Source organism: Barbatula barbatula (genome assembly GCF_947034865.1).
Source record: "Barbatula barbatula genome assembly, chromosome: 21".
Classification (NCBI taxonomy): Eukaryota; Metazoa; Chordata; class Actinopteri; order Cypriniformes; family Nemacheilidae; genus Barbatula; species Barbatula barbatula.
The window spans coordinates 19,670,104-19,697,707 of NC_136784.1; the positions used below are offsets into that span (position 1 = coordinate 19,670,104).

The following is a 27,604-nucleotide window of genomic DNA, read 5'->3' on the forward strand; positions in this document are numbered from 1 at the left end:
AGCGAGGAGACTTTTCCCCCCGCGAACCCCTTCGGTGCCACCTTGGGACTTAGCGCTGGTGTTGAAGGCTCTCTCTTCTCCCCCTTTCGAGCCTTTGGACGCGGCTTCTGTAAGAGAGCTCACTCTAAAAACCGTTCTCCGTCTCGCCTTTGCTTCGGCTAAGCGCATAGGGGATTTACAAGCGCTCTCACCGGGCGGGCGTTCTCTCGTAGATTCTGAGGATTGTCGTCACATGCACTGTATTTATACTGTCTAGATTCGTCAGTATTTGCATACTGTGCATGGCTTGTGACAATTGGCCAGTTTTTTTACTGGCGTTATCCTTTAGGACTTCAGGAAAAGTGAAAAAGAGGAGGAGTTTCATTTGCGGTCTCCGCAATGTCTCGTTCCTGCTTCTCAGGGAACCGAGGTTACGAAAGTAACCGGAGACGTTTTACTGTATTGGCCAACCCTAACCTAACCTAACCATACTTATCGGCGAGACCAATGAGAAACCTTTTGGCACACCCCATTTTTGGCACGCCCATACTGTTCGGCAAGACCAATGAGAAACCATTTGGCACGCCCCATACCTTTTGCCACACCCTCACCTTTTGGCACGCCCATTGCTCCACACTGCAGTTATCCCTACTTGGTAAAATGAGATGACAACCTTGAAATAAACAACGCATTTAATAATGCATAGTTTAAAATGAAGGAACGTCACGCAATGTAGCGAAGTAAAAGTACAGATTTTCTATTAGAAATATACTCAAGTAAGAGTCACTTTTAATTTGACTTTAAAAGTACATATTTTCAAAAATTTTACTCAAGTAAATGTATCGCGTTACCCACCTCTGTATGTTATTCACATAATAGATAATTCACATAATCAGATCGTTGTGGCTTCCCCGGTGTCGTCTCCTGTTCCTGTGTTTGCTCTCGTCTTCTCGTGTGGATCCTGTCTTCGTGGAATTCTTCGTTGTGCTTCACGCTGTCTGGATTGTTCTTTGTTTCCTGGTTCCTGTACACGTCAAGCACCGCACACCATTCCCGGGTTGCCCATTGAAGTCTCTGCGTCATCTTCCTCTGAGTGTTTGTCCCCGACCTGTGTTCATCTGACCAGCAAATAAACATTATTTTACTTGCAATTGTATCTGTCTCTGTCTCGCGACAATAGGTCAATGTTTTTGCTGTGTAGCTGGATGATACTAAACAACATGCAGAGCGATTCGAATCGAACACGTTTTGTCGTTTATTTTCAAGCTGCAAGAGTTACCAGCGTCCTAGTCTCAGCCTCAGATCATCATCACACCCATGATCCGTTGGCTGAATGTCTGATGCATAAGGCACAGTTTTTTGGAAACACTTCAGCACGTTCAAAGTCGTCATCGGATTGGTTGAATTTCACAGGATTTCCGTTAGACGTGCTTTTCGCATTCTTTAACAGACCGTCTGGAAACAACACAAAGCCGTCTTATCTAAGAAGTAAGCTGTCCTGTTTGTAACGATTGCTATAAGAATTCATCACGATCGACTAAACGCTTAATTCTGTAATAATCATTCTGTTACCAAGTAGGTCAGTCGTGGCCCAATGGTTAGAGAGTTGGACTCGTGACCAGAAGGATGCTGGTTTGATTTTCTGGGCTGGCGTGTAGTGACTGAGGTGCACTTGAGCCCTACTTGCTCCTGGGGCGCTGCATTGATAGCTGCCCACTACTCTGGGTGTACTTGTGTTGACTACTCTCTGGATGGGTTAAATGCAGAGGTCACATATCGGGTATGGGTCACCATAACTGACATATATGTCACTTTCATTTACTGCGAGGACATTTCCATGCCTCTTAACATTAATGCGGCTCAAACGTGATTGGTATCATTATCTGTCAGTCATATGTCCTATTGGGCAAGCCTTGGTCTGACTACGTGAGACTACCTGCGTCCCTACTTGCTGTTTGTAACTTTCACAACTTTTCGTTACTTTCATTGACTGCAATAACTCGGACAAAACAGAAGTGTTACTTGTTGGACCGAAAACCACCATACGTAATGTAATGGAAATTTTCTAGTCTTGCTTCATGATATGTCTATGTTCTATGTTTTCAGAATGTTATCATGTTTTTCTATATACGTCATTGCACTCTGCCGTTGTCCTCGAGCAAAGCACAAGACATTCTGTTTAAGATAAGGGGTCCTCAAGTATTGTGTGGACCACAGAAGCGTTCTTGCTCGAGGGGAAAGGTGGGGAGGGGTGTCACATTTGAATCATATATAATCTCTGTGGTCATTTATAAACTCATTGTTTATTAGATTAGATTAGATTAGATTAGATTAGATTCAACTTTATTGTCATTACACATATACAAGTACAGTGTAACTGTCATGATTCCGCTATCATGTCATGTTTATTCTTGGTCTTGCAGCGGAGTCATGGCATAGCCTTAGGTTTTATGTGAGAAAGCCATGTGCTTTCTCGTGTCTCGTCAGTGTTTCCCGCCCTTTTGTCTCGTTAGCCTTCCCATTAGTGTTTCATTACCTTCACCTGCCCCTTAGTAATTATCCTGTGTTTGTTCCCCTATTTAATGCCCTCTTGTCTATTGTCTTGTGCTCGTTCGTTGTACATGTTTCATGCTCTTTTGCCATGCCATGTCTTGGAGTCTTTGGAAGCTTTATTGATAGTCTAGTCAGTGTCACTGTGAGTAGGAGTGTTCTGTTAGTTTAGGTGTTTGTGTAGTTGTAGTTCTTGTCAAGTCTTTAGTTAGTCCAGTTTATTGTGTACCCCTGTTTTGTCACCCCCTCGTGGGTTTTTGTTTTGTTCCTGTTTCTGTTATCATTAAAATCCTTGTTATCCCCTTCATCTCCGTTTTGCTGCCTGCACGTGGGTTCTCTGTCACAGTTCATAACAGAACGAACGAGCCATCACAGAACCCAGCAGCAGCATGGACACTGACCGGTCCAGCTTGGCCCGTCGCCTCTGCAGTCTTCGCCAGGGAAGTGAGACTGTGGATGAGTATGTGGAGAGGTTCCTGGACATCGCGGAACAAGGTGTGTTCGGGGAGAGGGAGCTGGCGGTGCTTTTCAACGCCAGTCTCAGAGAGCCGCTCTCTCGCTCTGAGATGAGGGCGATGAGGCCGTTGGACTTCGACGCCGTGTGGTTAACTGCCGCAGCGCGTTCGGAGTCCGCGACCTCATCAAACCAAGTTTACTCATCTCCGTTGGTAGCGATACCAGAGAGTGGTCCTCTGCAGATCGGTGTTGTGGGCATCGCCACAAACCACTCTCCAGCCTCTGCAGCCTCTCCACAACCGCCCAGTCTCACTGGCAAGCGGGGGAGACGGGAATCTTGGGGGTCCTCGTCCGAGGCCTCCAATCCCGAGCCGCCCATCCCATTCACATCGTTTCTGCAGCCGACCACCAGGCGGGTGGCTCGGCTGAAGAAGAAGAGGCGACGGAGGGCGGCTCGGCAAGTCCGGTGGTCCCGTCAAGTCCGGTGGTCCCGTCAAGTCCGGTGGTCCCGTCAAGTCCGGTGGTCCCGTCAAGTCCGGTGGTCCCGTCAAGTCCGGTGGTCCCGTCAAGTCCGGTGGTCCCGTCAAGTCCGGTGGTCCCGTCAAGTCCGGTGGTCCCGTCAAGTCCGGTGGTCCCGTCAAGTCCGGTGGTCCCGTCAAGTCCGGTGGTCCCGTCAAGTCCGGTGGTCCCGTCAAGTCCGGTGGTCCCGTCAAGTCCGGTGGTCCCGTCAAGTCCGGTGGTCCCGTCAAGTCCGGTGGTCCCGGTGGTCCCGTCAAGTCCGGTGGTCCCGGTGGTCCCGTCAAGTCCGGTGGTCCCGGTGGTCCCGTCAAGTCCGGTGGTCCCGGTGGTCCCGTCAAGTCCGGTGGTCCCGGTGGTCCCGTCAAGTCCGGTGGTCCCGGTGGTCCCGTCAAGTCCGGTGGTCCCGGTGGTCCCGTCAAGTCCGGTGGTCCCGTCAAGTCTGGTGGTCCCACCTGCACCCAGTCCAGTGTCAAGTCCTGCCCGGTCGGCCTTCCAGCCGGCGTCAAGTCCTGCCCTGCCGGCCTTCCAGCCGGCGTCAAGTCCTGCCCTGCCGGCCTTCCAGCCGGCGTCAAGTCCTGCCCTGCCGGCCTTCCAGCCGGCGTCAAGTCCTGCCCTGCCGGCCTTCCAGCCGGCGTCAAGTCCTGCCCTGCCGGCCTTCCAGCCGGCGTCAAGTCCTGCCCTGCCGGCCTTCCAGCCGGCGTCAAGTCCTGCCCTGCCGGCCTTCCAGCCGGCGTCAAGTCCTGCCCTGCCGGCCTTCCAGCCGGCTTCAAGTCCTGCCCTGCCGGCCTTCCAGCCGGCGTCAAGTCCTGCCCTGCCGGCCTTCCAGCCGGCTTCAAGTCCTGCCCCTCAGCCGGGGACTCCTAGAGCCCCTGGGACTTCACGCTCTCGAGCGCCGCCCCCCAGGGTGTCCCCTAAGTCCCCTGGGACTCCGCGCTTCCGAGCGCCAGGGACAAAAACTGTTCCCCCATGTCCCACTCCCTTTGGACTTCCCCCCATGAACTCAGGTGTTCCCCCCATGGACTTTGTTGTTCCCCCTCCCCCCCTCCCTTGTTTGTTATTTTTATTATGTCACCCCAACCCTTTTGTTATATACTCTTGTCTGCCCCTAATCTTGTTTACAATGTTTTGCTGTGTCTTGTCGTTGTCCCAGTCTGCCCTGTCTTGTCAGTCTACCCCTTGATGAACACCTGGAGGTGTTCATTTAAGGGGGGGCTTATGTCATGATTCCGCTATCATGTCATGTTTATTCTTGGTCTTGCAGCGGAGTCATGGCATAGCCTTAGGTTTTATGTGAGAAAGCCATGTGCTTTCTCGTGTCTCGTCAGTGTTTCCCGCCCTTTTGTCTCGTTAGCCTTCCCATTAGTGTTTCATTACCTTCACCTGCCCCTTAGTAATTATCCTGTGTTTGTTCCCCTATTTAATGCCCTCTTGTCTATTGTCTTGTGCTCGTTCGTTGTACATGTTTCATGCTCTTTTGCCATGCCATGTCTTGGAGTCTTTGGAAGCTTTATTGATAGTCTAGTCAGTGTCACTGTGAGTAGGAGTGTTCTGTTAGTTTAGGTGTTTGTGTAGTTGTAGTTCTTGTCAAGTCTTTAGTTAGTCCAGTTTATTGTGTACCCCTGTTTTGTCACCCCCTCGTGGGTTTTTGTTTTGTTCCTGTTTCTGTTATCATTAAAATCCTTGTTATCCCCTTCATCTCCGTTTTGCTGCCTGCACGTGGGTTCTCTGTCACAGTTCATAACAGTAACGAAATGTAGTTTAGGTCTAACCAGAAGTGCAGTTAGCATGTGCAGGATATACAGTTAGAATAAATACAGAATACAATATGAGAGAATATAATACAGTGTGCATGGACTATAAAAACATTTTGCAGTAGGAATGTTCTATGAAAATATGACAGTAGGTATATACTATGAACATTAATGTACAGGTGGATATGAACAGATAATAATTTAGACTTAAATAGTCAAAGTGACTTAGGTATGCATAAATTATTGACATTGGCTATTAAAGTTGCAGTGCAATAGGTGAGTTAATGCAGTTATTAAAGTTACGGTGCAGTATACGAGTTAATGCAGTTAATAAGGTTACAGAGCAGTAGATAAGTTAATGCAGTTATTGAAGTTACAGTGCAATAGATGAGTAGATGCAGTTAATAGAATTACAGTGCAGTAGATAGGTTAGTGCGGTTATGGAAGCGGTCGATTAGTGCAAATGAGCATTCAGTTAAATATTCCTGGTGTGCAAGTGAGCAGTATAGAGTGCAAATGATGCTGTGTGCGTGTGTGTAAACAGTCCGGTAGAGCAGTCCAGTAGAGCAGGTAAGGCAAGGCAAGGCAAGTTTATTTGTATAGCACATTTCATACACAATGGCAATTCAAAGTGCTTTACATAGATGAAATTTAAAATATCCATTTGATAAAACAGTTAAGGAATAAGAAAAATAAAAGTAACCAGTTAAGAATAAAAAATAAAATAACCTAGTTTAGAAGAAATAAGAAAAATAAAAATTAACCAGTTAAGAATAAAAATAAAATAAAATATAGTTTAGAATAGATAATAAATAAAATAAAGTACAGCACAAACAGTCGGACGGTCAGAGGCACAGTGCACATTAATCACATGCAAAGTTAAACAGATGTGTTTTGAGTCTGGATTTGAATGTGGCTACTGTGGGAGCACATCTGATCTCTTCTGGAAACTGGTTCCAGCTGCGACTGGCATAATAGCTAAATGCAGACTCTCCTTGCTTGGAGAGAACCCTTGGTATTTCTAGATGATGTGATCCTAATGACCTGAGTGTTCTTTTGGGTCTGTATTCAATGAGCATATCTGCAATGTATTGAGGTCCTAGGCCATTGAACGATTTATATACCAGTAATAAAACTTTGAAATCTATCCTATATGTAACTGGTAGCCAGTGTAAAGACCTGAGGACTGGTGTGATATCATCATATTTTCTGGTTCTGCTCAGAATCCTTGCCGCAGCGTTCTGTATGAGCTGCATCTGTCTTATGTTCTTTTTGGGGAGGCCAGTAAGGAGTCCATTACAATAATCCACCCTGCTGGTGATGAAAGCATGCACTAGTTTCTCTAAGTCTTGACTGGAAACAAAGCATCTAATTCTTGCAATATTTTTCAGATGATAGTATGCTGATTTAGTTATTGCTTTGACATGACTACTGAAGCTAAGGTCTGACTCTAAAGACACACCGAGATTCCTGACTTGATTTTTTGTTGTTTGACCTTTAGAGTGAAGCTGCTCATCAATGCATTTGAGCAGGGAGTCAATAGGGCTGTAATTGTTAGGCGATAGGGCTAAGTGTGGTAAGCAATTTGGTTATTTCTCATTATTTGGCTCATTGGGAGCATGTACAGGTTGAATAGGAGAGGCGCAAGAATTGAGCCTTGGGGGACTCCGCATGTCATGGATGTCCACTCAGACTTATGGTCACCTAAACTCACATAATAACCTCTTGCTTCTAGGTATGACCTGAACCATTTTAGGACTATCCCAGAAAGCCCCACCCAGTTTTCCAGCCTGTCTATAAGTATGTTGTGATCGACCGTGTCAAATGCAGCACTGAGGTCGAGTAGGACCAGCACAGATAATTTGCCTGAATCAGTACTTAAGCGAATGTCGTTTACTATCTTAATGAGTGCTGTCTCTGTGCTGTGATGCGGGCGGAACCCAGATTGAAAATTGTTAAAGTATCCGTTTGAGCTTAAGAATTTGTTCAGCTGGTTGAAGACAACTTTTTCAATTATCTAACCTATGAAGGGAAGATTTGAGATCGGTCTATAGTTGTTTAATATGGTCTTATCCAGATTGCTCTTTTTCAGGAGGGGTTTGACAACAGCAGTTTTCAGGGAGTTTGGGAAACTTCCAGAGAGAAGTGAGGCATTTACCACATCTAGGAGATCTGCTTCTAAACAGTTTAACACACTTTTCGAAAAAGATGTGGGAAGTGCGTCAAGGGCGCAGGTTGATGTTTTAAGGTGTTGAACGGTTTCTTCCAAATTTTTGCCATCAATTTCTTCAAAATCAGACATTGTAACTACTTTCTCAGGTTGTGGTGTGATCTGCCCGACCCCAGCGCTACTCAAGGATGTGCTGATCACCTTTCTAATGTTATTGATTTTATCAGAGAAGAAGCAAACTCACTGCACTTGCTGTCTGAGAGCATTTCACTGGGAATCTGGCTTGGGGGGTTTGTCAGTCTGTCTACAGTAGCGAAAAGAGTCCGGGTGTTGTTTAAGTTGCTGTTTATAATATTTGAGAAGAAAGTCTGCCTAGCTTTGCCTAGTTCCATATTGAAAGCATGGATGGTGTCTTTGTAGATGTTATAATGGACTACAAGTTTTGTCTTCCGCCACAAGCGCTCTGCTTTTCTGCATTGTCTTTTCATATTTTGCACCGCTGTTGAGTTTCTCCAAGGTGCTTTTTGTCTACCACTCTTGCTGACTTTCACAGGGGCAATATCATCAATTACACTTTTAACCTTCGAGTTAAAAGAATCAAGGAGAGAATCAACAGAGTCAGCAGATATGCTTGGTGTTAAAGATATGGCCTTCATAAATAGTACACCAGTGTTCTCATTTAAGCATCTCTTCTTGACAGACACAGATCTAACTTCAATGGCAGGAGAGATCAATATATCAAAGAAAATACAGAAATGATCAGATAGTGCTACATCCTTAATAACAATAGATGAAATGTTTAGACCCTTACTGATAAGTAAATCTAGAGTGTGTCCACGATTGTGTGTGGGTCCATGTACATGCTGAGTCAGGTCAAATGTTTTTAAAACAGTTTTGATTTCTTTTGCCATATTGTTTTCTGCATTATCTATGTGAATGTTAAAATCTCCCGCAATAGAGAAACAGTCAAACTCTGAGGAAATTGTTGATAACAGTTCTATAAAGTCCTCAGCAAAGGATGAAGATTATTTTGGAGGCCTGTAAATAGTGATTAGTAAAATGCGAGGAGCACCTTTTAACACAATACCCAGATATTCAAAAGACGTGTAATTTCCAAATGATATTTGCTTACATTGATAGACATCTTTAAAAAGAGCAGCTACTCCCCCACCTCTCCTAACTGATCTGCAGACACTCATAAAAGTAAAGTTAGGAGGGGATGCTTCATTTAGGACTGTTGCACTGCAGCTGTCTTCTAGCCAGGTTTCATTTAGAAACATAAAATCCAAGTTGTATGTGGTTATTAAGTCGTTGACTAGAAGTGATTTGTTTTTAAGTGAGCAGATGTTTAAAAGTGCTAACTTAACAGTCTTGCTTTTTGCCCCCATAGCAATCTTGGTTTGACGTGCAATGGGCACCAGATTAGTCTGGTTTGATCTACGACTATTGAAGGCCTTAGACTTTCTGTCGTGTGATAGCACAGCAATAGAAAAAGATACAGGCACACTGGATTCCCGCTTGTTCTGTAAACATTTGATAAAGTTACTGTTATCATAGCGGGGACCCGACACATATCACTTAGAGCTGGTATCAGTTGTTTTTGGTTGACCTCGAGCAGATGGAGGAGGGTGTGGGCCCTGGCGTTGTGGTAGAGGACGAAGAGCTCTCACAGGAGGAGGGCGAGGGCGAGCTGGGTCCGCAGGCTTTGGTGGCCGTGGGGCTTGTCGTTTTTTGGTCGATATTTGGGGGCTTCCAGCAAGTTTGGTTCCAGCATACACCAGTTTTTCCATTTTCTCTGAGAAGCACAGAAGTGGAGATGCTGGGGAGAGAGATAACATGTCTGGTGAGAGGGGCTGTATCTCTGGTGTTATCAGAGGCTGTAATACGCTGTCCTGGTTTCCCTGGCTGTTTTCCAGGAAGTCGTCCTTGGGTGCTGAATCTTGGAGCAGTTCTAATATGTCACAGTCTGTCTGTGTGGAGCTCGGTGGGCAGGGCTCAGCTGAGATGGTGTCCATGAACTGAGTGGTGTTATCATTGTGTGACGTGTCAGCCGCATGTCCAACCAGGTGCTGAGGTGAAGACATGTGGTCATTCACACTGTGTTCGGGTGTGTGTGTGCCATTCTGGTTGAGTGGATTGGCAGAAGGATGACTGAGGGAGAAGAAGATATTGTCCTTAAGCACTCTTGAACCCAGTTTGTTTAGCTGGTGGTCATTTTGTTGAAACAGTTGCCTCTGACTCCAGAAAATATTGAAGTTGTCAATGAAGTTCACTCCTTTTATATTGCAGGTTTTTTGCAGCCATGTATTAAGCCCAAGCAAACGTGAAAACCTGTTTGTTCCTCTTGCTGGGAGTGGTCCACTGATGAATGTTTGAACTTTCAGTGTTTTTAGTGTTTCAATGAGTTCATTGAAGTCCTTCTTAAGAAGTTCTGACTGTTCTTTATGAATATCATTTTTCCCCACATGAATGATGAGTCGATTTACAGTCTTATGTTTCATCAGAATGTTCTGAAGGTCCCTGTTTACATCAGAAGTTGTTGCTTGTGGAAGGCAGCACGTAGTTGTATCCCTGCTACTAATGTTTCTGATTATGGAGTCACCCACTATCAGAGTCCTGGGCTCAGCTGCGCTTTGAGCTGAGTGCCGCTGTCTGTTCGACCTTGAGCGCCTGTTAAAATCAGAGTTAGCTGCTGGCTGATTTAGTCTGTGTTCAGACACATTCATCAAATTTGGGGATTCCTCATTGAATAGTACTTCAAATCTGTTCTCAAGATGTATGGGTGGTGTTCGGAGACCAGTGTTTGCAATCCTTGTAGCCGTATTTGGGGTAGAGGATGCTGCTGCGGCAATATGTGATACTCGTGAGAGTCTGATGTCTCGAGTGCCTTTAGGTCTCGCTCCCTGTTTATGCCATCTATTTGTAAGTCGATCGGCTTGTTTCTCTACACTCAGAAAGGCCGGTCGAGGAGAACTAGATTTATGGGACTCACCGTCTGTGTGCTGAGGGCGTCCATGACGGAGCTCTGATTTGTGTTCCGTCTGGATTGGTGGTCCCACAAGTAACTTTGTTTCAAGAACTGCAATCCTTTGTAAAAGTTTGTGGCAGTTTATGCAGCAAGTAGATTCCAGAGAAGGCATTTTCTCTTATCGATATGAGTGTAGACAGTTGTGTTTTCTCCTCCCGGGAATGTCTCTTCCCCGTCCATGACGGAGCTCTGATTTGTGTTCCGTCTGGATTGATGGTCCCACAAGTAACTTTGTTTCAAGAACTGCAATCCTTTGTAAAAGTTTGTGGCAGTTTATGCAGCAAGTAGATTCCAGAGAAGGCATTTTCTCTTATCCTTATGAGTGTAGACAGTTGTGTTTTCTCTTCCCCGGAATGTAAGCTTTCAGTTGGAGGCTGGTCAAATAAGATAATTCTGATTTTTGTAGTAATACGTTTGAGCACTGTGCCGAAGTTAAAATTAGGTTATAAAAGGAGATAAAATATAAAAGTATAAAAGCGACAGAGTAAGCGCGGAGAAGTAAGCAGGAGCGTCCGACTGCGACTTGACTCCTTCTCAGAAAATTTTATTAACATGAAGTACTGAAGATAACATGAAGTCATGCATGGCAGCCCTGCAGTGCAATGTAAACAATGTAATAGCAGCGATGAAGTTAGGTAAGAGAGGTAGTGGAATCAGTGGGGGGCAGAGTTCAATAATGAAACAGCTCTGGGAAAAAAGCTGTTTCTTAGTCTGCTGGTTCTTGTCCGGAGGCACCGGAAGCGCCTACCGGAAGGCAGGAGAGTAAACAGTCTATGAGTGGGGTGAGAGGAGTCCTTGAGAATGCTGCGAGCTCGACGCAGACAGCGTTTCTTCTGGATGTCCTCAATGGGAGAAAGTGTAGTCCCTGTGATGCGCTGGGCTGTATTCACCACCCGCTGCAGTGCCTTGCGCTCAGCAACAGAACAGTTCCCGTACCAGACTGTGACACAGTTGGTCAGGATGCTCTCTGTCGTGCAGCGATAGAAGTTCACCAGGATAGTTGAAGACAGTTGGTTCTTCTTCAGTGTCCTCAGAAAGAAGAGACACTGGTGAGCCTTCTTGACCAGGCATGAGGTGTTGGTGGTCCAGGACAGGTCCTCCGAAATATGAGTCCCCAGGAACTCAAAACTGGAAACACGTTCAACAGCCATCCCATTAATGTGGATGGGGTCGTGTGTGACTCCTTTGCCTTCCTGAAGTCCACGATGATCTCCTTTGTCTTGGAGGTGTTAAGGAGCAGGTTGTTGTCGGTGCACCATGTGGCCAGGTGCCGGACCTCCTCCCTGTATGCAGTCTCATCATTGTTGCTGATGAGACCAATCACTGTTGTATCGTCTGCAAACTTGATGAAGGAGTTAGATCCGTTCACAGGCCTGCAGTCGAGTGTGAAAAGGGAGTAGAGAAAGGGGCTCAGTACGCAGCCCAGTGGTACACCAGTGTTGAGGGTGGTGGAGCAGATGGGGCCTAACCTAACAAGCTGAGGCCTGTTTGTCAGGAAGTCCATAATCCAGTTGCAGGTAGGGTTGTTAATGCCTAGGTTTCCAAGTTTGACGATTAGCTTGGAAGGGATGACGGTATTGAAAGCAGAACTGAGGCTTATTTCAAAAACTCCAACTGGTCCAAAATGCGGCAGCTCGAGTTCTTAGACGTACAAAAAAGTATGAGCATATTAGCCCGGTTCTGTCAACCTTGCACTGGTTACCTATAAAGCATTGCATTGCCCTACATGGTTTAGCTCCTCACTACTTGAGTGAAATTCTCTTGTATTACAGTCCTTCACGTGCACTACGCTCTCAGGCGTCCGATCAGTTGGTAATACCAAGAATTTCAAAATTAATTAAACTACAGGAATCAAGCAAATATGGTCAATCACGAAGACCTAGCAAAATGGCCATATCTTGATTGTATTTGGATTCCGCGCATTCAAGCTGAAGTGGAGCTGTTGATAGGTACCAATGCCTTCAAATTACTTGAACCGTGTGAAGTAGTAAATAGTCAAGGAGATGGTCCCTATGCCATATTTACCCTATTGGGGTGGGTCTGTCGTGGAATTGTCTTATTCCTTAAACTAGGTGACTCAGCCCAGACAAACGCAATGGACAGAGTTTTATTTTATTAGACCATTTTATTCTTGTAGGTTTCAGATGTACAGCAAGGCATTAGCACATTTTGTAGTGTGTTGCTGCTGCATGTCGTGACGCTCCAGAGCTGCTGTTTTGTCTTGCTTTGTTTGTTTTGATTTCTTTGATTACATTTTTGTTTCATTGGTAGAAGTCCTATTATTTTGTCTTAATTTGTTTTTGTTTATGTTGCTAGATCGCTGTGTTGCTTACGTTGCAAGTTGCTCTGCTTTTTTTTGTTTAGTATATTTGTTTATGTTGGATTACCTGTGTATATTTGTGTTGCCCACACTTTGGGTAATCACAACTGGTCTTGTACTAGGGGTTATGATTTTGTTGCTTTAGAAATATTAATTGTATTTTCTATTTTTCTCCTGTCTATTTCGTTATAAGTAATTCTTTCTTCGGTTTGTGTGCTTCTAGGAGTTGGGGAGGACCAGGGGGTTGCAGGCTGGTATGGCCATATACTGGAGTTCCTTAATTGCTTTGTGTGGCTTTCCTTTCTTTGTGGTTTAGGTTTTTGTCCTTGCTGTGAATTTCACATCTGTATTTGATTTAGTTGTAGCACGTGTGGCTCCGTTGGAAGCCGGACACCTAGCCTGCCTCCCTGCTGGCGATCCCTAGACTCTGGTCGACAGACCTATATTAAACTCTGCCATTTTACTGCTTTTGACCCATGTTGCCATTTGTATTATTAAAATTATAACAGTTTTAAAAGCGCATTGGGTTTTTCCAAATTATCGATTTAAATAAATTACATTTTGATATTCACATCTCATTGTCTTTAAAGTTATTAGAAATCTGAACCTGTGTGTCTGAATCTATATTTCCCAGATAGGTATACTGGGTGGCGTAGTCAGTTACATCAATTCCCTTTTTCTTGTCCCTTTCTCGACCCTCCCCTGAGCTTCGGTCACATTATTAACTGCAAACAAAGGCGTGCGCACCGGTGAATTTGGGCATGGCACAACTATGCCTTTTTTGAGAAACTCAAAATATTGGCGTTATGCCATTGAGGGCTTCTGGTTTGAGGGGCTATTGCTGTTTGCATGTGCGGAAATTACTCTTGGGCGTTATCACAACAGGTTCACAGTTCTTTATCAACCCAACATCATATTTGCCTGTCGCCCACAGTTGTATGGGCACATTCCCCAGAATGTCTGGTATGTCAACATTCATCATTAAATTATTTGTGTGTGAAAACACTTCAAGTCCCCTTGTTGCTGAGAGACAGGCATGACTCTTACGATGGGCGTGCAACGAATTTGAATATTGCATGTCATCCCTTTGAATCCATTCTATGGCGTGCGCACATTTGTCGGCATAAACACCCACATGCAATCGGCTTCGTGAGGCTGATGTGAGGCAATATATTCTTTACATCATACAGAGACCGCTGGTGTGGGTTGAGCTGTACGAGCGCTGCACTCGGGTCGGGTTGATATCATGCTCCATCTGTCATCATATACATTATGTCTCTGCCAAGCAAATTAATTGGGCAGCAATCAGACATGAGAAACCTGTGTTGAAATTTGACACTCCCCAACTCGCATTGCACCCTTTTTGGACTTAATTATTTTACAGTAGAGCCACTATCATTTAGGGAATAAAAAGCTAGTTTTAAATTTAAACACTTCTTGTGAGTATTTGTTGCCCCTGAATCTATCAAAAATTCAAGCGGTTTATTGCACACAAGCATTGCGCATTTTGGCCAAATTTGGAAAGCGGTTTCATTCATCATGGAATGTGAGCTAAGCAGATCTTCATTGCATACAGTAGGAAAAAGCATTTCTTCATTGCATATACTAGGGGAGGCATACTCACCAACCTCGGGATGATGCCCCTTCTCCTCACTTCAGTCTCCTTTTTCCTTTGATCTCTGTGGTCTCAGAGGCACAGGACAGTCTTTGCGTCAGTGTTTGCGTGTTCCCACAGTTGAAACACTTCTCTGGATCATGAGTGCCAGAGGGTTTAAAGACAGTTTCCTTTTCCTCCGTGCTCTCCTCCGATGCTTACTAGAGCAATGTTCTTTGTCTTGTAAAGCTCTTTCTTGATCTTCCACAGGCCATTTACCATGTAGCTTTCTCAGGTCAGATGGTTTCAGTTCGACCTTCAGCAGTCTCTCTAATTCTTTCATTGTCCAAACTTCTTTGTACGTCAGTGCTGGACGCTCTCGTTCTTGCTTTGGACACACCACGGGCTGTGGCATGTGCAGCACTGGTGCTGGTGCTGACACTGGTGGGGGCACTGGAGCTGCCTCGATCGGGTCTGGGATCGGGTTCAGACGTCGGTAAGGAGGGACACAATCATCCTCCGGTTGGTGTTTGTAACATAGATGGGGGTAAAGGAGACAGAGGGGTTAAATCATTATATTCAGGCAATACAGGTTACAATGGAGCATGCGGTGGTGGGAGTGTATGACACGTAGGTGGCAGTTCTTCCAAAGCCTTTTCTTTAAAAACATGGTCCCGTCGATTTGCTTCCCTCTCCCATAACTCTAAACATTTACATGCTTCGTCATATTTTACTTTCTTTTCTAGACACTTTAAATATGTATTTTTTTCCCCATGTGTTCTCAAATCTTCTCTAATTTTGTGGTACTGAATGTACCGTTTTCTGAAAAGTTAGCTTTTTCTTTTAACTAGGGTACTCTGCTAAAGTTTCCATTTCAATACCTTTTTCCTAATTTCTCTGTACGTTGGTTTATCCAAATCATTTCTGAGTAGTCTCCCAGACTGTTTAGAATCTATCCCGATTCTGAGTAGTCACCCCTTTTTAACCAGACTGTTTGGAATCTATCTCAATTCTAAGTAGTCTCCCCTCTTTTTTGTCACCGTTTTTTCCTTTTGTGCCTTGCACTGAGTTCTTTTTGGGATCACATCAGCTTGGGGTCCGGAGTAGAGTTCTCTCGTCCCTGTATGGGGTTAGAGCTGGATTTGCTATGTCCAGGATGATCAGTCAACTCCAGTCCGTTCTCCGTCAGCCTTGTGATCCCATCCCTCGTCGCCAAATGTTCGTGGAATTTTCTAATTCTTTAAACTAGGTGAGTCAGCCCAGACAAACGCAACGCACAGAGAGGCATGAGGTTCTTTGCAAAGAATTTTATTGTCGTTCAATCTGCATCATGAGCAATGATCACGGTGCAGAGAGAAGGCGCTCTTTCCTCCTGCCCACAGAGTTCATGTAGTATTCAAAACGTGACACCCCCTCCCGTTGCCCTCCAGCAAGAGTCCCGAGCTGGTTTACGAGAAGTGATGCCCCTTATTCCAAACAGAACATCTTGGCCTTTGCTCGAGGGCAAAGGCAGACCGGTATGACGTGTAAAGAGAAAAACATGATAAACAGTATAGAAAACAAAGATAAACTCTTCATGAAGCAAGGATAGAATAACAGGAATGAAAAACAAAGATAAACACTTCATGATGCAAGGAAGTAAATAGGTAATAATCTCTGTTGAAACCTTGGAGTTGCTATTGGAAAAGCAATACCTGCATGATTTCAAGGAGTAGAGATCAGAGGACAAAGAGGAAATGTCCAGAGAGGATGCAAAATTCATGGAAATCATAGAGAAATCTGTGACCTTCAAAAAGGGACGTTATAGTTTGAAGCTGAAGATATTGTTATGTCCAACAATCTTAAAATTGTCAGACAGCGGTCTTGTAAAAAATAAAAATAAAGTTTCTAAAGAATGTAAATTTTTAAAAAGAATATACTGACTTTTTCAATGACATGGTTATCCAAGTGTGACCTGTGAAGTAACAACACGTACACAAGTATGCAATATACCATCCCGAAGGGTAACTCCCACAGGAGACGAGAGAGAAACAATGTGTACGTCGACGTATATCAGGGAAGATATAAGGTCTGTACTCGCTGGATAAGCTGTGGCGTCTCGCTTGTCGCCTCTTACTTCCGGGTTGTAGCGGGAGCGGTCCTGTCACTCGTCCGTTCCTGTGTAGACAATAAAGAGTATATCAATTCTCTCATAATCATCAGAAGCGTTGCTCACCTTCCTTGTCTCAGCGGCTTTTGTAGCCGCAGACGTCCAATACCATCTGCGTCCCCACACACTCTGTCAGTTTAAATCTAGACTAAAGACGTATCTTTGTATGTTTGCATACCCTACACTACCATAATATAAATCCTCTGAGGGTTTAGGCTGCATTACACGTTAGATCAACACTTCCAATAACAACTGATGTATTTGTTACATCAAAGAGTGCAGAACCGTAATCTACACTCAACCAGTCTTGTCTCATTGTTCCAATGTTAGCACAGCGGGCAGGACGCAGTTCATACCCAGACCTGACAAAAGCTGAGATGATAGAGCTGGATCAAGAAGGACGTGGCGACTTGGGACGTCTTCACTACAAAATTTCAGCTGCTATTAGATTTTTTGCCAGAGGAGAACTGAAAGCCCCTGGTTAGGCCTGGTTTCCCTCTGAGGATTTTTTTCCTCCAATAGAGTTTTGGGTTCCATACTGTCCGTTTGCATACTGTTTTGCCCTGTTTGCCTGGCTGGCGGGGCTGCTAGAATTAAAATTTTTCATGTGTGTGTGTTGGTGCGTGTTTTGCTGTGTGCAGTGTTTTGTGTATGGGTGTGTCTGTGTCTTTCGTCTGTGTTTTCACCTTTTTTGTTTTTACTTGTATAACCTTATGTTTTATAGTCAATATGTTTTCTTGTACAGCTGCTTTGTAACAATGAAAATGGTAAAAAGCGCTATATAAATAAAGTTGACTTCACATGACTTGAAGAGCCTTACAGCAATTCAAAATAACAATGAATAGCTGAGAGGTGGTGTTTATGTGTTTTCCTGAGCGCTAAAAGGCAATTGGAGTAGAGAGACACAAAATTCAAAAAATGACATTTTAAATGTAGTGCCCATTTGCCTTACTTAAACATACACAAAGAGTCAATTTCTCACATTTTATTAATGCATAAATAAATGATTCAACGATGCATTACACATTGTAGCTACACCATCATGCATGTTCTCTCTAGAGGCACAAACACTAAATATAACAAAATAAATACAAAAATGAAAGAAATAAAAACTCTGATGCATTTTTTGTTTAAAAACAGCTTTAAAGTTTAAAAATACCAAAATGTCAAAGGGATTGTAACAGTGATCAAGCAACAACAGTCCAACCAAAGAAACAAAAACAAATATTATTGGGTTTGGCAATCTGTTCCTTTACACTGAAGGAAACATATATTTTACCATTTAAATAAGTAATCGACATTTTTCTAAATAACATGTTTCTACATGATTTCTTGTTAAGAAACATAAATGAGCTATGGTGTTGAGTTGAGTAGTATGAGTTATAAATTACAGCCTCTGATAAATAACCCTGCCAATCAACCAAAAATGTTGGTGACTGGATTCCAAAAGAAAAACATTCCACTTTCTGTGTAATTGAAAACAGATTTACTTATACTTTTAAAGTGAAAAATCAAATTCAAATAAGACAATCATTATCACTATAATATATATAATATCACTATCAAATAATAATTATCAAAAAAGAATAAACTGAAGCTTATTACTCTCTCTCTGCCCTTCCACTTTACCTTGGGATGCCCCTATAATCCCCAGCTGGATGCCAACCTCTCATAGACTCAGAGGAGAGATTACGCCCATCCCAGATATCTGTGACTGACAGACGCACAAATTCTGAATGGGCTGTTCTGAATGTACTCTATATGTTTTATTACTTCCTGTTTGTTTTTCTTCATGCAAAGATGCCTTTAAACGTTGCAACATTGTTAAATGCTTTATAAATACATTTGAATAGAATGGAATTTTTCGCATTGTCTGTGGATTCTGGTGACACATACATTGTGTAATGCATTGTTGCATGTATTTATGCATGAATAAAACGAGAAACATTTACTCTGCGTGTGTGTGTTTAAGTAATAAGCAAAGTTTTTTAATGGGCAATATATAAACAATTAATAACAACAAATCTCAGCTGCTCGTAGTTATTTTGAATTGCTGTAAGGCTCTTGAAAAAACAACTTGACAAAATAAAACCAGAGAACATGAAACAAAGCTTCATTTTTAAATGCATCTAAAGACATCTGAGTTTTATTGCAGCAAATGTTAGAGTTGTGAAAGTTACGATGCAGCAACAAAAAGTAAAACACACACACACAGCAAGTAGGAACGCAGTTAACAGCTTGAAAATAAACGACAAAACAACAACAAATGTGTTCGATTCGATCTTAGAATCATCATCCACTTAAGCTACACAGCAAAAACATTACCAGCGTTTTTGTAAAATGTAATAAGCATAAGCATTTTAGTCTATTGTGTGAATAACATAAACAGTTATGGTACATCTAAACGGGGCATATGACCATTCGGTTGTATTACCTTAACGAAATAATGAATCAGAAAAGCGCTAAAGAAGAGACGACAACACTACATTCCATTTGCTTGTTCGTAGCTGAAAAGGCCACGCCCACCGCGTAACGAGTAGGAATGTTCACACTAACCCCGCCCACTGGAACAGGTTTCACAGAAACTTAATAAATGAAACAACACCTGGAACTATATCTTAAGTTAGCCGAACGGAGAGAAAACACAGACACAGGTACAGTAACATCATGTTATTTTTACTAAAGCATGTTTAAATCAAACTCTGTATCTCTGTTAACATCAAACAACGAGCACCTGTATGTATTAACATTAATAAAGACCGATAGCTTGTGTTACGCAATGTCAACGAATAGACTTTTACTTTAAAGTGCATGTTTAACAGTCACTGTATGTCTAACTTCTTTAATATGATAAAGTTATATAATAAAGTAGGAATGTAACAATATTATTGATATTGTTTTATCGCAATCAATATTATCGTGGTCAAATGACTGAATGATTCGATAGGTCTTCCAGGCCAGGATAGATAATCACATAGATAATGTTAGAAAAATGTTACCTTTGTCAAAGTCGGTCTGGTGCAATTATTTTTGTGATGCACGATAAACGATCGGCCATATCGGTATCGGCCCATTAATTGTCATTTTTAATGTTATCGGTATCGGCTAGTAATAAAAATTTAGGCCGATATATTATAGCCGATAAATCATTTCTTCTGCTATTAGCAAAACATTGTTGATGTAGGTACAGTATGTAGATACAGTATTTATAAATGTGTAAATTATAGGAACAAAAGCATATTGTTCGAATCAGAATGCTTGAGATCTGTTTGACTCGTGGCTATTAAGAACATTTATCTAGGTTGCTCGGGAAGAACATCTATCATTTGTTTGTTGAATAAAAAATATACCAGAAAAGAATGATGGTTAAATCATCTTTAACTAATGTTTAGCTTGACAGTTTAGTTCATGTTTACAGTAACACTTTACTACAGGTGTGTGTAATGAAGTTCCATAGAAGGGAAGGAAGGAGGCGGGAACCGGCGGACATTTAAACAATAAAACTTTAATAAAACAAACAATAAACACGGAAGTAACCAGCAGCCACATCACGGTAGACTGCCGGCCATAAAACACAAACTTAACATATGTTCGGGACCGATCCTCTCTCGTCAACAGTCCTGCCAGTCGTCCTTTTAAGCTCCCGATCTCCTCCGTAAGATATGTGGGACCGGTGTGCGCACAGCTGATTGCAACTATCACTCACGCCACCGGCCCCGCCTCACGGCTCTCGTCCCGCCTTCCTCACAGTGTGATAATATGGATCCATTCTGTTTCATTTAATTGTTTATTTATCATGACACACTTTTTTATTAAATTTACAGACACGCCTGTTTTCTCAAACACATTCAGGAAGTGAAATGGCCAGTATTTCAGTGGATCAGGATCAGTTCATGTGTTCAGTGTGTCTGGATCTACTGAAGGATCCAGTGACTGTTCCCTGTGGACACACTTACTGTATGAGATGCATCACAGACTGCTGGGATAAAGACGATCAGACGGGAATCTACAGCTGCCCTCAGTGCAGACAAACCTTCAGCCCTCGGCCTGTTCTAGGGAAGAATGTGGTGGTTGCTGAAATGGTGGAGAAACTGAAGAAGACCAAACTTTCTGATGTCTGTTACGCTGAAGCTGGAGATGTGGAGTGTGACGTCTGTACTGGAAGAAAACACAAAGCCATCAAATCCTGTCTGATGTGTCTGAAGTCTTACTGTCAAACTCATCTTGAACGTCATGAGGAATTTCTCTCTGGAAATTCACACAAAATAGTGAATGTGACTAGAAAACTGAAGGAGATGATCTGCCCTCAACATCAGAAGCTTCTGGAGGTTTTCTGTCGTACTGATCAGCAGTGCATTTGTTTGATGTGTTTGATGGATAAACATAAAAACCACGACACAGTTTCAGCGGAAGCACAGAGGACGGATGCAGAGGTCTGAAATCACACACTGTTGTATAATCTTAATGTTCACACATCATCACACGACTTATGATCTTTACTTTCGATGTCCTTCCGATACACTTGAAGGAGACGCAGAGAAAGTTTCAGATGAAGATCCGTCAGAGAGAGAAAGATGCTCAGGAGCTCAGAGACGCTGTGGAGTGTCATAAGGTGAGATGTGATGAGATGCCTCGCAGTAAGATGTGTGTGTAACTATAATGTGTGTGTGTGTAACAGCGGTGTGCAGAGACAGCAGTGGAGGACTGTGAGATGATGTTCACTGAAGTGATATCATTAATTGAGAAAAGACGCTCTGAGGTCACACAGCTGATCAGAGATCAGGAGACGGCTGCAGTGAGTCGAGCTGAAGGACTCTTGAAACTACTCGAGCAGGAGATTGATGATCTGAGGAGGAGAGACGCGGAGCTGGACAAGATTTTACACACAGATCACATCACTTTCTTACAGGTAACACACAGATGTGTGAAGTCTCTTCATTCATCAACATTACACTGACAGTCTAAACAACATCATATATTGTGTCAGTATGGCTTGTTTTCATGTGAAGTCATGATGGTATTTGTTTGTCTGTTTGATGGTGTAGAGTTTTCAGTCTCTCTCTGCACCTCCTGAATCTTCAGACGACATCAGTGTCACTTTCCTCTTTTCTTTTGATTCTGTGAGAGAATCTGTCTGTCAGCTGAGAGACAAACTGCAGGATTTTTGCACACAACACATGAGAAAGATCTCAGGTAAAACATCTTATTTATTAATTTGTCAGACATTTTTTTCTTAAGCACATTAAATTGTGTTAACACGCTAAAACAGTACAGATAGTTTACAAGGCCATGTTACAAGGAGGATTTCATCTGTCTTTAAGAGAGTCGAACCAGTTGAGTGCAGTGCCAGAGATGTCCAGTTCAGACAGGATGTGGAGGTTGTACAGAGACTATCTATTGCTCACTCAGCGTTAAGAGATGAGTAGAGTGTTGTGGTGGGCAGAAAGAAAGATTTGGATGAAAAGCAGGTGGGAGACACAGAACGACGATTATGACTGAAAGAAAGGGGTGGGAGGTGAGATTACAGGAAGAGTTACAGTGAACTTGATAAAGAAATGGTCAGAGACATGCAGGGGAGTAACTAAAGTATTGTAAGTGGAGCAGTTACGAGTTAGAACAAGATCTAGCTGTTGTCCTCCTCTGTGGATGTGAGGGGAGTTGGTCAAACCAGGAGAGGAAAGCGAAGTCAGCTGCTAGTGGTTTGTCTAGGTGGGCGTTAAAAAACCCCAGCATTACCAGTGTAGTGCTATCTTCAGGGGATAGAGGACAGCAGCATGTCAAGCTCTTCTAAGAAGTTTCCCAGATTACCTGGAGGGCGATGGATGAAAACACAATGTATTTTTGATGGATAAGTGCTGGTAATTGCATTGTAATCGAATGAGGAGTTACTGTAAGAAAAAGACAGAGAAGTGAATTTCCAGGTGTTGGAAACAAGTGAACCAGATGGGCGAGGAGTGTGGGTGAAATTGAAGTTGGTAGAGAGGGCCCTAAGCCAGACAAGCAGATTCTAGCAGGGGCTAGTGCAGAGGTAATGAAGATGGTGCTGAGATCTCTGCTGTGTACATTTGTAAGTGCGTCTAAAGAAGACAATTTAAATGCACTTGAAACACATGCTAGTAGCAAGAAAAATAGACTGTAGGAAAGTAGGGGATGAAGGATAGCTGTGGGAGAACTCAGTGTCGTGCTGGTGTCTCTGCTCGGTGGACTTGCACAAGTAAAGTGTTTTAGGTTGGTCTTCACAAGAGGGCTGCTGCTTCAGAAATCAGTGCTACTAATGAAGAGGCTTCCTAATTGCTTAATGGGTCAGTGATTGATTCAGGACTGAGCCCTCCTACTCAATTAACAGCTCAAGGCTTCAAAGTGACGTAAAGTGCTAGGTGAAACACTGGACATCAGACATCATATTAGAAATATAGTCCAGTGAATGGACATCATGATATCATGAGATTGACATTGTTTCTATCTGCTGATTTCCACAGTCACACAGACCAACACTGTCCCCAGGATCAGAGACGACTTCCTACAATGTAAATATCACACAATCACATACACCTCCTCTAGAAGAGCATCTTTATGAACAATGATAAAGGTTATAACAGTGTTCCTCAAATCTTATACCGGAGGACCAATGCCCTGCAGAGTTTAGCTCCGTACCTGATCAAACACATGAAACAAAGCAAATCAAGGTCTTCATTTACATACATTTGCATTGAGTCATTTAGCATACGCTTTTATCCAAAGCGACTTACAAAGAGTTCGGGGAGCAATAAGCAATATGTCTTCAGGATCACAAGGTTCCCAACGCTGGTCCACGGGCTCTCCGTCCCAGGTGTTTTAGAACAGAACAAAAACAGAACACAGGTCAATGTTTTCTGGGGATTTTATTAATTTAGTGCTATTATGCGCAGAAGAGTAAACAACACTTGGGTTTACTGTATGTATGTTGCATGCAGACGGTATTTCTGCTGCTTACAAACAGACTCCTGCTTTCCTTTGTTCCGCTGAAGGCGTTAGCATTAACCGTTGAGTTTTTTTGTCTAAAGGTTGCAGGCTTGTGGCTTTGAGTTAAGTCAGCCTCACCGATGTATGTGTCACGTTCTTAAACAACACACCTGGAAACGCCTCGGTTACGTATGTAACCTCCATTCCCCGATGGAGGGAACGAGACGTTGTGTCGACAGAATGGGGTATGATTTGAGAACCTAGCATCTCTGACTGACTTGGAAAGGCCAATAAAAAATTGGCGAATTAAATTTGCATGCCGGTCTCCGCCCCGGACATCCGGGTATAAAAGGGAGCCAGCGTGCTGCATTCATTCACCTTTTGTGCTGAGGAGCCTGAGAATCGTGTCTCTACTGCTGCAGCAGACGGCCAGCGTTGTTGCATGAAGGACACATTTTACCGAGACGTTCCCTTTCTGTTGGTCTCTCGACGTTGTGTCGACAGAATGGGGTTCCTAGGAATACGCCACAGCGTTGTGCCGCGTAACAATCTCCCGCGAAGCGATGCTGACTGGCGTTGGTGTGTCAGACGTGAGCGCTAGCAGAAATTGTAACTTTCCAGTGGAAAGGTAGGGGTCAAGAGCTTTTTATAAAGATGGGAGCTCCTTCCACCAGCTGCACGGACGGAAGCCTATTTTCTCTAATGGCGAGAAGCCGTCTGGCACCGTAAGGGCCACTGGGAACCGCTATTCCCCACTGAGGGAACGCCCTACTTAGACCACTTCCTACCGCAGGGAGGAGTTTAGTGGAGATCCACACACGGTGTCGTTGAACAGGGGAGAGCACGTGGGAAAACATGCGGAGACGAGAGTGTGTCGCGAGCCGTTTAAAGTACACCTGGAAGAGGTCATGGGCCATTGTGTGAGAGCCACTCATGAGGATACCCTTTGGGGCGGTTACTAGGTGTGGAGCACTAGGCCTAGTTAGATGCTCAAGTAATTGGCCGAAGAAGGCAGGGCTGCTCCGCCCAGCCCGCCACCAAGGAGTGCTTAGTGATGGATGGAATGCCTACTCTTCACCCAGACTGCTAGGTGCCGGAGTGTACACAACAGATCTCGCGAGTGTGCCAAGATGAGCCAGTTGTCGAGATAGTTGAGTATGTGCATGCCCTGCTCCCGAGAGGGGAGTGAGGGTGGCCTCCACGACCTTCGTAAAGACTCGTGGGGACAGGGACAGACTGAAATTTTCGCTGCAAAATCAAGCATTTTTGGCCGCAGAAATCCTATGGAAACTGCAAAGTAATATATATATGTTCATTTAATCTTATTAAATACATATTTTAAAAAGATAAACTGAATAGTAACTAAGAGTTAAAATCGGCTCTTTGGGACAGTCATTCAAACTGTAGGCGACAGAATGGCCATGTCTTTTATTTTGTAAATGTTACTTCCTGTCTGTCAATTACGTCACTGGTGTATGTATATTTAACCAGCATTTTGGTGTTGGACAGCCAGGGGAGTAGAGGGTGAGTAGATTTGACGCTCACTTTCTGTTGACCGTGACATAGTCACAGCAGCACGGTCAATAGAGTAACAACGTACCGTGAAAGCACATTTAGGATATAGTACAGTTTATAGTTTGTGTAGTGATTTCATTTTTCTTTACTGTTTTATTTGTTTTCATCATAATCTTGTGCCGGACCTCAACTTGCAATAAACCTCATCATGTTTTGACTATGGAATGCGTCAGCTCTCAAATCCCTCTACTAAGCCTCTAAGCGACTAAATTACGGTCGCTATACATACATTAAAGAGTCAATGAAGAGTTCTGATATGAGACATGGATCAGATGTTTATATTCATCATTCTGTAATGTGTTTTTTCTTCATCAGATTCTCATGAGTTGACTCTGGATATAAACACAGTGAATAATAATCTCTGTCTGTCTGAGAGAAACAGAAAGATCACAAACACTGGAACACTCCAGAAGTATCCTGATCATCCAGACAGATTTGATGATGTGTGGGATCAAGTGTTGTGTAGAGAGAGTTTGTGTGGACGCTGTTACTGGGAGATTGAGAGGACTGGTGCTGTGGATATATCAGTGTCATATAAGAGCATCATGAGGAAGGGACGTGGTCAAGAGTGTTTGTTTGGATGTAATGATCAGTCCTGGAGTTTGACCTGTCGTGACTCCAGTTACTCATTCAGACACAATAAGATCAAGACTAAACTCCCTGTAAAGCTCAGATCTGATAGAATAGGAGTGTATGTGGATGAGAGAGCAGGAATTCTGTCCTTCTACAGCGTCTCTGACACAATGATCCTCATCCACAGGATCAACACCACATTCACTCAACCTCTCTATCCTGGATTTAGAGTTAATTCATCAGTGAAACTGTGTGATCTATAGATTATAGAGAGATTCTACACGACACAGATTTAGACTGAATAGTGAATTACAATCTGACTATGAGATAAATCCACAAACACTTTTAGTTTAAAGTGTGAAATTAAAAAAATTGACATTGAACATTTATTTTATTACTTTTAAAATCTCCCTTCACGTGGTTTTATGTTATAAACATTCATTCATTCATTCATTCATTTTCTTCCGCTTATCCGGGGCCGGGTCGCGGGGGCAGCAGTCTAAGCAGAGATGCCCAGACATCCCTCACCCTAGACACTTCCTCCAGCTCTTCCGGGGGGACACCGAGGCGTTCCCAGGCCAGCCGGGAGACATAGTCCCACCAGCGTGTCCTAGGTCTTCCCCGGGGTCTCCTCCCGGTCGGACGGGCCCGGAGCACCTTCCGGGGAAGGCGTCCAGTAGGCATCCGTAACAGATGCCCAAGCCACCTCAGCTGACCCCTCTCGATGTGGAGGAGCAGCGGCTCTACTCCCAGCTCCTCCCGGGTGACCGAGCTTCTCACCCTATCTCTAAGGGATCGCCCAGCCACCCTGCGGAGGAAGCTCATTTCAGCCGCCTGTATCCGGGATCTTGTCCTTTCAGTCATGACCCAAAGCTCATGACCATAGGTGAGAGTAGGAACGTAGATTGACCGGTAAATTGAGAGCTTCGCCTTGCGGCTCAGCTCTTTCTTCACCACGACGGACCGGTACATCGACCGCATTACTGCAGAAGCTGCACCGATCCGTCTGTCAATCTCCCGTTCCATCCTTCCCTCACTCGTGAACAAGACCCCGAGATACTTGAACTCCTCCACTTGAGGAAGGAACTCTCCACCAACCTGAATTATAAACATATTTATTATTGTTCTTGTCCAGAACACGGGTCAATATTTTTCTTGTGTTTTGTGTTTGTTCATGGTTTGTTTTCTGTGTGTCATGTGCTTTTGTGTCTTGACCATGCCCTCCTGTTTGCTGATTAATCATCATTCTATCATTATAAGTTCATGTTCTTCACCACTGCTCGCTGTAGTTTCTCTTCTGTTGAATAAAAGTTTCTTATTGAAACCTGCTGTCTGCATTTGGGCTCTGTCTGCAAATCCTGACTGATTTGTTTGTACTCAATGAAAAACATACTCTATTATCAACACACAGAATTAAAAAATAAGAATTTGTACAGACCTATATAACGCCCTCCCAAAACAATCTACCTTTCCAAAAAACATCAAATATATAACAGACAAAACATGTCCTCACTAAACTTCATAGCTATTTCAAAACACAATAGGAAAGAACAAGTACAAGAGAATGACCCAAATCAATTCTGCATTTGTAGGCTTTGAATAGTGTTATTTTAGAAGACATTGATGGATGACCTTGAAAACCTTCCACAGATATGATATATGCTCCGTTTTATGTCAAAAAAATATATATGCCTGTATCACATATTTTTTACAGTTATTACATGTCATCACATTCAAATGAATGTTTTCATTCTCTTTGATTATTTTTCTGTGTTTAACTTATTGAAAGGTTTTCTTTTTATTCTATCTATTGCATTTAGATAGAAGATCTGGTGTTAATTTACACGGTTTATAGATTATTATGCAGAGTGAGCAGATACACCTTAAATCATTGCAAAAAAGCAACTCCCCAGATGTCAGTCCCATACGGAGAACCTGTGACAAGCAGAAGCCCACAAAGCACTAATAAGTCAAGAAAGGTTCATCATCATTCAGGAC

General features: G+C 43.3%; 1 protein-coding gene across 1 annotated transcript; it reads left to right on the plus strand.

The window, feature by feature from the left end:
• The first annotated feature begins 19,094 nt into the window (after nucleotides 1-19,094).
• On the plus strand, nucleotides 19,095-26,927 carry LOC306910541 (tripartite motif-containing protein 16-like). Its single transcript, XM_079485134.1, has 7 exons — nucleotides 19,095-19,170; nucleotides 20,341-20,949; nucleotides 21,045-21,128; nucleotides 21,195-21,425; nucleotides 21,562-21,709; nucleotides 22,996-23,043; nucleotides 25,349-26,927. The coding sequence occupies exons 2-7, from the start codon at nucleotides 20,377-20,379 to the stop codon at nucleotides 25,867-25,869; spliced, it is 1,605 nt and encodes a 534-aa protein (XP_079341260.1). The 5' UTR covers nucleotides 19,095-19,170; nucleotides 20,341-20,376; the 3' UTR covers nucleotides 25,870-26,927.
• The last annotated feature ends 677 nt before the right edge of the window (nucleotides 26,928-27,604 follow it).